Source organism: Geospiza fortis, unplaced genomic scaffold, assembly GCF_000277835.1.
Source record: "Geospiza fortis unplaced genomic scaffold, GeoFor_1.0 scaffold94, whole genome shotgun sequence".
NCBI lineage: Eukaryota > Metazoa > Chordata > Aves > Passeriformes > Thraupidae > Geospiza > Geospiza fortis.
This window is the reverse complement of record NW_005054394.1, coordinates 213,534-223,293: the sequence shown is the minus strand read 5'-3', so window position 1 is coordinate 223,293 and position 9,760 is coordinate 213,534. Positions and strand designations below refer to the sequence as shown.

At 37.1% G+C, this 9,760-nt stretch overlaps 1 protein-coding gene across 5 annotated transcripts in view; it reads right to left on the bottom strand.

Moving 5' to 3' along the window:
- The window catches only part of EFR3A (EFR3 homolog A), a 71,861-nt gene that overhangs the window by 28,193 nt on the left and 33,908 nt on the right, over positions 1-9,760 (bottom strand). For 3 of the 5 annotated variants that reach the window (XM_005425707.2, XM_031060876.1, XM_031060879.1), the window contains 3 exons: positions 6,255-6,392; positions 1,625-1,703; positions 514-649 (listed from right to left, as the gene is read on the bottom strand). In XM_005425707.2, coding sequence (XP_005425764.1) covers positions 514-649; positions 1,625-1,703; positions 6,255-6,392 — 353 coding nt within the window. The remainder of the gene's footprint in view (positions 1-513; positions 650-1,624; positions 1,704-6,254; positions 6,393-9,760) is intronic. The other 2 variants (XM_031060878.1, XM_031060877.1) reach the window with 1 other exon arrangement.

Below are 9,760 nucleotides of genomic sequence, written 5' to 3'. Positions count from 1 at the left end.
CAGCAGGACACCAAAAAAAATCAGGAAAAAGAGCACTAGAGTGTACATCTCTTCATAACTACTCTTATTTCAAGGAACTATCCTAATTTTAAATGACATTATTTCACCTTATTTCAGCTTCTTCACAGTCAATAAGGTAATGTTTCTCAAAGATCATTCTACTCCTGCAACACTCAGGTCACAGTTGTATCACAAAGGGACAGTGCTCTTCACATTTTGTAGTGACACACAGTTCTCCCAGACTTTATGAACTCTTTGCAAACAGGAATACTTGCCTTTCACATTTTTTCACTCATTTTTTCAATGCAAAGGATTATATAAGAGTCAAATAACCAAGTGTATATGCTTGGAGTAATTGCAAACCAAGTAAGATTTCAAGCATTTTTCAGCACAAAGGAAAAAAACTTATACACAAAACCTTTTCAAAATGTTTGAAAAGTGAAATCAAAGTGAAAATGAGCACGACCCTGCACATTTATCCTTTGACCTGATGTCTAATTTAATACAACTTACCTATTGATCCTTTTGCTGCTATTGCAACTGCTTCCAGAAGAACCTGAATAATGCCAGCACGAACTCGTGGTGAATCCCTTTTGCGGACATCAAGGTGTCCAAGGATTTCTTGTATTACATGATGGGAATATTGTGCCTATTAAGAAAACAGAAAATCTTCATCTGTGACTTTAAAAAGAATAAGCTCATACATCACTCAGCTATGGTCATGACCATGTTCCCATTCTGCAATATTTTCATTCAGAAACTTATCAGAAGTACAATCAATTCATGACTAAATATGGATTCAAAAAGCTGCCATGACAGATGAAGAAATACAGGTTCATTCAGCCAGCCCCGTGTACAAAAGAGTCTTTTAAAATATCCAGGAAGCATGAAGTTGTCCTTCACTCAGCTAACTGCAGTTCAAAGAATTCAGCACCATTGATATAAATGGTGAGAAAACTCAGCTTTCTTCCACAAACCTGGAATTTTTTTACTTTTATCTTCTGGGCATCTGTGTTTGATGCAATCAAAGAATAATACCTTGAGGTTTACAGCAGACAATCAATCAGAGTCATAGAATGGCTTGAGCTGTGAGACACTTTAAAGACCATCTTGTTCCAAGTCCCCTGCCACGGGCTGGGACAGCTTCCACTAGACTGGGTTGCTCAAAGCCATGTCCAACGTGGCCCTGAACACTTCCAGGGATGGGGCAGCCACAGCTTCCCTGTAGGACCTGCTGCAGTACCTCACTACTCTTCAGGTAAAGAATTTCTTCCTAATATCCAATCTCTACCTTCCCTCCTTCAGCTTAAGGCCACAATACAGGTTGTCCACTATTAAAAATCCTCAGCACAACAGCTGCATGTGAAGTTGGTCTCTTGGGCTGGAAAATCAACACAGGTATATTGGCACAGAAAAATAACCAACCTGAGAGATTTGTCAAGTACCATGTCACACCAGTACCCTACTCCTTGTTCTTGAGAAGGACCACCCCACTACCTTTCCTTGAATCTTCTGGATTCTTTGACTTCATCTACTGTCTACCATTAGCATGGTGAGATGAGCATTGAAATCTCTTCATGCGCTTGAAACATGTATGCAAGGAAAAAAATCCAGAAAATCCTACCTGTATAGAATACATGATGATTTTAAAGCAGGAAACAGCAAATTCATTAGGATCCCATAGTCTATGATGGTCTAAATGCCTGTAAGCAAAAATTAAGACATAATAATTACATTCTACAGATATAATAAATGGTATCTTATTAATTTTCTCAAAATTCACCTCAAAGGGATTATTTACTAACATAAAACTTCTATACAATGACTTATGAGAAATTGAGAACTTCAGAAAAGCACTTGTTTTCTAGGTTTAGGATATGATCACAAAACATTTGGCTGAAAAGAAATTCCTGTTCTGGAAATTTAAGGAACCTAACCAATCATATATAGTTAAGAATACGCTGTTTCCACACAGACTGCTGGGACATTAGATGTTTATTCACATGAAAGGGATCGGCTGAAGGTTGTGACATCTTGAAAATTTATACTTTACAGAGGATAAATAAGTTGTTTTGAATTACAAGCTGAAAAATAATTAGGGCTGAATGCTCCATCCAGAATAGAAACTCTGGGAAATATTTTTGTTTTCATGGTGGCTTCATAAATAAAATATATGGAAAACAAAAAAGAGCTGCTCTTCGTGTGTATATGCCTTTACGCTCTTTCAACATTTACTGCAAGAAAGATCAAAAGAAAATCCCGATAAAAATGCATCAGTTTCTCTTTAAATGGAATAGGAACCACAAATGAGAAAAAATTTATCAGTGTTTCAAGCAAATGCAAAAAATTCTGCTTAAGCAGAAGTGTTGAAAGCTATGAATAGGGTACACAGATTTTTGCAAAAAAGAGATCTGTGTCCCTGAAAAAGCAAAATAACTGTGTTTTTGCAGTCTAGAAGATTGAAGAAAAGGTAACTTTGGATGCATTTTAATTGGTATGATTTAGGTTTTAAAAAAATCAAAACAAATCCACAAACAAATTCACCAGTGAACAGCAAATATGCCAAATCAAAAAAAACCCAACTTTGTAACAGAAGATGAATTTAAGTTCTGTTTCTCAACAGGTATTTCAGCTACAAAATCATTACTGCTCTCTCCCTTTTCTCAAAGAACTTAGGAAATAAAAAGTTGCTTGAAACAACAAACTGAAAAGCTCTGGAGGTGAAAGAAGCCAGCACTGTGAACACAGGAGGACTGGCTGGACGCTGTACCTTACTCTGCCTACAATCTGGAGATCTCAATTCCCTCACTGGGCAGCTGCTCCCAGCCCAGTCACCCACATACACAGGTCTCCTTTTCAAGGCTGATTAAACCAGATGACACAAAGCATCTCCTATGCCCTGAATTATCTTGTACTCTATTGCAGAGATTAAAAAAAAGTTCTGCCATCTTGACACATCACATACCTTTAACAGAAATCCCTACAGGAAAGAATGTCAGGAATTTTAAAGGTATTTGCCTGCCAAGATAACAGCAGATTTACATTACTAAATATCCAACTTGAGTACCTATTGGGAATAGCTGCTTTTCTTGTGCACAGGTGTCATCAAATGGAAAATCCTACTCTCCACTATCTTCTCCTGATTGAAACTGATCCTTTAATCTTTCAGGGCATTGTGTTCTCTGTTATCCTTGACAGTTCCTATTCATCTGCCCCAAAGATCCATACAGGCAGACTATGGCCAAATGCATCCCATATCACGTTAACAAACAAACAAACAAAAAATTCCTCTCTAAACAAGACATACAGTTTATATTGTCAGAAAGGCCAAGTATTAGCTGCTTCAGGTAGATGAACTACTGGGAAGACAGCAGGGGGAAGATGACAGACTTGGCTAAAGCTTTGTGTAACAGCTCAGTGGGCAGCATACTTTGTATACTGGAATTTTCCTCCTAAGGACAGCAGGATTAGATTCCTGTAGGTGATGTATTTTACTGACCATAACAAGTGCATTCAATGTAGTTTTGTTTTTGCAAAACACAGTAAAGGGCATTTTTAGTATGGTGCATTTACTTCAGTTAATATAAAGTCACACCTTAACTCCTTTTTTTTTTCAAATTACATTTCTTTCAATAAAGAATATCTACTGAAGATTGCAAAACATTCTATTGCTGGATTAACAAATGTCAAACTCAGCCTTCCATTGAGATCTGCTGCACATATGTAACAAAAGTGCGTAAGTAGGTCTCTCAATTTCAAAGTAACAGCAGAACCAATAATGCAAGTTTCTGAGGAGAGAGCCACTAATGATCCCTGAATTCTTTCTCAGTGCCACACATACAAGTAATCCTTATAGTAATAATGATAAATTGGCACCAAGGATCAGAAAGCATAACTGAGTCATGCATTCATGGGAATGTATAAAATATTCTGCTCATGCATCACGTTTGCTGAAAGAATAATGAACACCAGTCTGTTAATATTCCAAACACCTCCACACATGATGTGATAACTGACAAGAATGGAAATGCAGTTGTTACACTTGGGAAGTTTCACCAGATTTCTGGATCTCTCTGAATCTGTCTAATCTATTCACTATTGCAAATCCATGCTGTATGTCTCAATAGCTTCTGACTGTTGACACAACAGAAATTTTTTTTTCAGGTAATATTAATGTAACATTTTTTTACTTTCATTAAGCAATTAGTAAGATTGATCTGTAAGATTTTATTGCAAATTATTATTTGAGAGTTTCTAGCTACTGCATGCAAACATAACCATGGAGATTTTCTGCCTAAGGCAAGGAGAATTAATGTAAATCCAAACATATACGAGGAGACTGACTTCATATTTTTACTATCTTCATTGTATTTAAACCCCTGAATCACTGAATAAGCCCTGCCCCATGATGCAAGCAGCACTGCTCTCTCAGTTTTGCCAAGAAGTGGCAGCATGTTGCTTGATATCAGTGTCACACGAAGCAAGCCTTCAGGTGGGGAACTGAACCTGCACCTTCATGTTACCACTGTAATAAGAGGCACATCTATATTTCCAGAGTTTCTTTAAAACCTGTGAAAGAGGTGAACATTGTTAGAAGAAATTGTTTTCTAATCACAAGCTAAGTCAGGTTTTTCAATCACATAAAGTGCAATAGACTATCTCAAACTTTAACTGTTCTGTCATTCACAAAGTGAAGCTCATTAGATAGAGCATTCCCTTTTTGTTTAGGAAAAACAGCTTGAAATTGCATTTTCTGCATCTCTTGTTCTTCAAAAATACTAAACTTTTACAGCAGTCATTTCTAAAAAGACACATTTGGCAATTTGTCCTCAAAGTGGAACACAAAAATGGTGACTACAAAGGCTCTCTATTCATAGAGGAGATAACATTCTGAGTAACTGGTCATTATCCACTCATTTCAGTGCATAAATGCAGCATGTGGCACCCTGCTGTGCACACAGAACCAACTGGCCCCTTACAGTCATAGCATGTGAGAACTGAAAATAGGCTGGAAATAAACTTAAGAGACATAGGCTTTAGATCAGCCACAGGAAAAGCAGCTCTGACACCTTCTCAAATCCCAAACCAACCACTACCTCTAGTCTGTGGAATCGGAAATTATTAATAGGAAACTTCCCTGCTACTAAAATTATTCAAAAGACTCAAACCACTGCAAATGATGATAAAGTTCTGAGATAAACTGACTAAAAGAATTGAGAAGTGGTCAGAAAGCAGCTGCAGTGAAGTACCAAGTAGCCCATCCAGACTGTGTAGTAACGAGGTGTTCACTGTGATCACAGGTGTTTTGGAGGAATGCAAATTTTAAATCTAGGAAAGAATGAGTGTTTTATTAATAAAACACTCAACTTTGCAACAGAAACTCCGCTCAGGTTGGTATAACAGATACATACAGAAAGTAAGGGAATGGTACAGTTGTTTGCAGTCAATGTTTTTCTGGATAAACAAGGGGTTACAAAAGATTTCTGCCTTCAACACCAACCCTATCTTTTTTTTTTGTTAACACTAGTAACTTGAAAATGGCTTTTGATAGCTTGAAGGTCTTTCAGTGTATAAATAAAGTACTTAATTTTTGTGGGAAGAACTAGGCCATCTAAGAGAACGTATTCCTGTACCTGGGATGTACCTTGAAATATCTTCAAGAAGCAAGCAGATCTCCTCATCACCAGGAAAAGCCAGGGTTTGAAAGTGGTATCACTGAGTATTAATACAAGAGGTATAATTTGTACTGTGTGTTTTTGTGCATAATGTGCATACTGTGTGCATATCTGCCACTCACTCCTAAATGAGTTGTTAAAGACATTCATCAAAGAATATCGAAACTGGTCCTGGAAGAAAATGGCAGGAAAACATAAACTGTAACTTTAGGGGGCACAGTATTCCTTTGTGTTACTTGTACTTTACTTGGTTTGTCTCCCCACTGATTGTGACATTCATCTATAGGACATGAATAGCCTGGATAGTTTCACATTTTAAAAAAAAGGCCAGCTGAAGCAACAACTCATGTAAACTATTGTATTTCGCTTGTAAAAATCAGTAATGTAGGACATGCAATCCTCCTTTACTTCCTTCAAGCTTATAGACAGAGGAGAGAGGAGAGATTAAAAGAGGGGCAATTTTTTTAAGAAATGCGAATGGAAACCTTTGAGCTGAAGAGTAGGAAAAAATTTAATGCAACAGAATTGAGGATGAAATAAAGAAAACCTCTTCAGATCTTCCACAGATTTTCAACTTACGCAAAAACTGGTCTGACAGCATTGTTCATATTTCCATAGGTTGCTCGTCCCAGTAGTTCCCTGAAACAATTCTCAGCCAGCACAGAAGGATTTTCTTCTTTCACTCCTACTGTAGGAGAGGATGGGGGGCCTATTCTGCTGAAATAAGACAAAATGCATTGATTATATTACTGACTAATATTCACCTTTTCTTTACTGTATCCACCCTTGATATTAAAACATTTATGAGCCACAATCTTCAACTAGGCAAGAACTGCATTTCAAATATGCATCAAAACAGAATTCTGAATAACATATTTTACTCTCTTATAGCAGGACCATAGATCATCATCTCTTCACTCAGTACAGACCACTGTATTAGTAAATATTTATATGGCAAACACAAAAGCTGCTCATATTCAGTTAACTTGTTACCTACCACATTTTGACAAAACACTATGCATTGCTAACAATGAACAAAGGTTGTGAAACCACTAAAAAAAATTAGACAGAATCTTAGTAATATTGCTCAGATTAATGATCTCATTCACCTGCCCACTACTGAGTCCATACTGTGTGGGTGAGCATTAAATGAAACTCCAATACTTCTGCACGAACAGATGGCTTGTGAATTGAAAAAAAATGTCTGAGTGAAGTGATTAGAACATTATCACCCACACAGTTACCTCTAAATAGACACTGTAGAAGTTGGTCACCCTCTACCTGAGCGTCTTCCATCATTACTATGGACAGGCACTGCTAAGCCCCTCCCTGTGGGCACAGGGTGAACACAGGTTTCAGAAAAGGAGCAAACAGCTCTCCCTGAGGTACCTCCATTACTTACCAAGAGTCACTGGACCTACAAGTGGCAGCCTTCTTTTTCCTCTCACAAAACACATTATAGGAACTTGAGTGAGAATTCATTCATTTACATTAACATTATGCATCTTTAATTTTAGACTGCAGAAACCAGTACATTAAACCCTTAAACATAATTTCAGTTCTGCAGTGCAAGCTTGTGTGTTAAATACATTTGAAAGTGTCAACCAAGAGCATTCAGTTTACTTAAGGATCATAAAAGCTTTAGAGCATTATAGAAAATTGCAAACTGAAATATCAGTAGTCAAATGAACATGTTAACATCATAGTTGCAATATAGCTTTTGATGGCAAGAGATTTTCTAGTGTTTCAATACTACTGAAATCTAACATTGGCCATATGAAAATCCTGTTGCCTCTGGAAACATCAGTGTTTCAGAAGTTACCACAACAATGCTAGCTTGTCAGATTTTAGTAACAGAAGAGCCTCGGGAACTCTGTTAGATAAGGAGAAATAGTTTTACAAGTGCAGCATGATTAGAATTTTAAAAGGTATGAAAATTTGTATATAATCCACCATGAGTACCACAAAACTCCAGCTTTATCAACTGCTGTGCCACCCATCCTCCCTTTTCTTCCTTCCCCTGTACTGCCTAGACTCTGATCTATGGAGATGGGCACCATTCTCAGCACAGAGAAAGTACAAGAGACAGTGTAGGACTGTCATTTCCATTGCTGTTTTGACACAGATTCCCTAAAATACAACAGCACTGCACAGGTGGGTGTGTGGGGAGGAAAGACGAAAGCAGGCTGCATAGCACTCAGAGCTTAGCCTGTCTGAAAGACTTCCATTTAAAATGAAGTAAAATAAGTTACATTTTAAGTGCTTATATATGCAAACCTACAGCAGGTGACTTCTCAGCACTGCTTGGGAGTCTTTTTTTAGATGAATCTTCCTAGTATAAAATGTTACTCTTTGACTTCATCAAAATGTCTAAAATTATCCTGTGTCATCTGTGGGAGTAACATTTTATTTGAACTTTAACAGCACCAAACTCAAGGTATTTCTCAGTAAGCATTCCTTGGCATTGCAGATAATAGACAATGAATACTGAATACTTTCTTTAGTTTTATAGGAAAGCTTTGTACGGCCTCTTAAGTTTCTAGATTCAAATGAGTATCTCATTTTGTTTCACTGACTTGGTTTTTACAGAAATATCAGAAAACCTCTGAAAAATCCAACTGCAACAGTTAAGAAAAAAGCAGTAGTATTCCTCTGCATCTAAACCTTTTGTACTACCACAAGAGGGCTGAAAATGTGCTTTACAATGAAATAAGCAAGGACAACTCCCTGTAGCTGCTCCACTGTCTTTTTTGCGGGTAATCTCTATCAGAAGTGGTAAAAAGGAACTGGAAGGAGAATGTGTTGAAGTACAGCAGTTTCCATAGCAAACACCTGATCACAGGTGATTAACTTAAACTAGCTCACAGTAACTCAGCAACTTAAGAATGAGACTTCTTAAATGCCAAAAAACCAGGATTGGCCAAGGGTATGACAGGACACGTAAGTAAGACTGAACCACCACTTCTGAGCAGAGTAGGTACAGGAATGTTTGTGATTCACACACCCGGAGAAAGAAATAAATTCTAACTTTCCTCTCAAACAGAATTTGTATGAACAGTACAGATGTATCAGAAGGATTTGAAGTGAAGTTTACATAAAGTGCTAGGTGTCCCTCTGCCTGAAATCAGGCTGGCAGGTTTAGCTCCACAGTTATGAAGAATATGCTACAAAGTAAAGGAATTACTAATTTCATACATCCCCTTCCTATTTTGGAGATGCACATAAATAGATATATACATAACATCTGATAGGCACGTAACTAAAATGTGCACTCAAATATATGAACAAATAATGACATCCACAAATACAATTATATTTTTAAAATGCTATTTAGATAGTAAATTCTTAACTCCAAGAAGGGCCTCATCTCGTATGTACTCAAAATAATCTTGAATTAAGCAGTGAAGTTCCACGAGCTAAAATTACATTGACTTCCAAGGTAAGTACCTATATGTACATCAGCTATAATCAAAAAAGGTTTTTCTTCTATGGATTTAAGTTGGAGGTATTTTCTGGAATTTCTGCTCTTTCTCAAATAATGCTCTGACTCCATCTGCCAGAGCAATATGCTTCTTACTCCTACTCTTCAAGATGTCTCTGTGCTCCACAAATATGAAGTCACACATAAAATAAAATGAGAAATTGTCTGTAATATCATTTAAGACCAGCAGGTAACAATTTAAAAACACCGTTTTCAGCTTTTCTGTCATATGCACATCATAAAAGGCCCCTACTTACCACTAGGAAAATCATTAGTCTTTTTTTTCACGTTCAATAGGACAAGTTTCAAGCACAAGAGTTCAGAAATTTAAGTTGCCTTTTGATAGATTTGTTTTTCTACCACTACTATTGCCTTGCTCCACAGATGAGAAAAATAATTCCTGCAGTACATACAAACTGATCCACTTTAAGTAGTTAATCCAAATCCTACTTCAGTCAGTTTTCCCATCAGTAGTTAATTTACTTCTGCTATAAAAAGGAAAGTGTGTGCCCAAGGGCACTGTAAAGAGTACCAAAGGAAAGGGCCCACCTGCAGTTAGAAGCCCTGTAAGAATAAGCAAAGGCAAACCAGGCTCCTCTTGTTC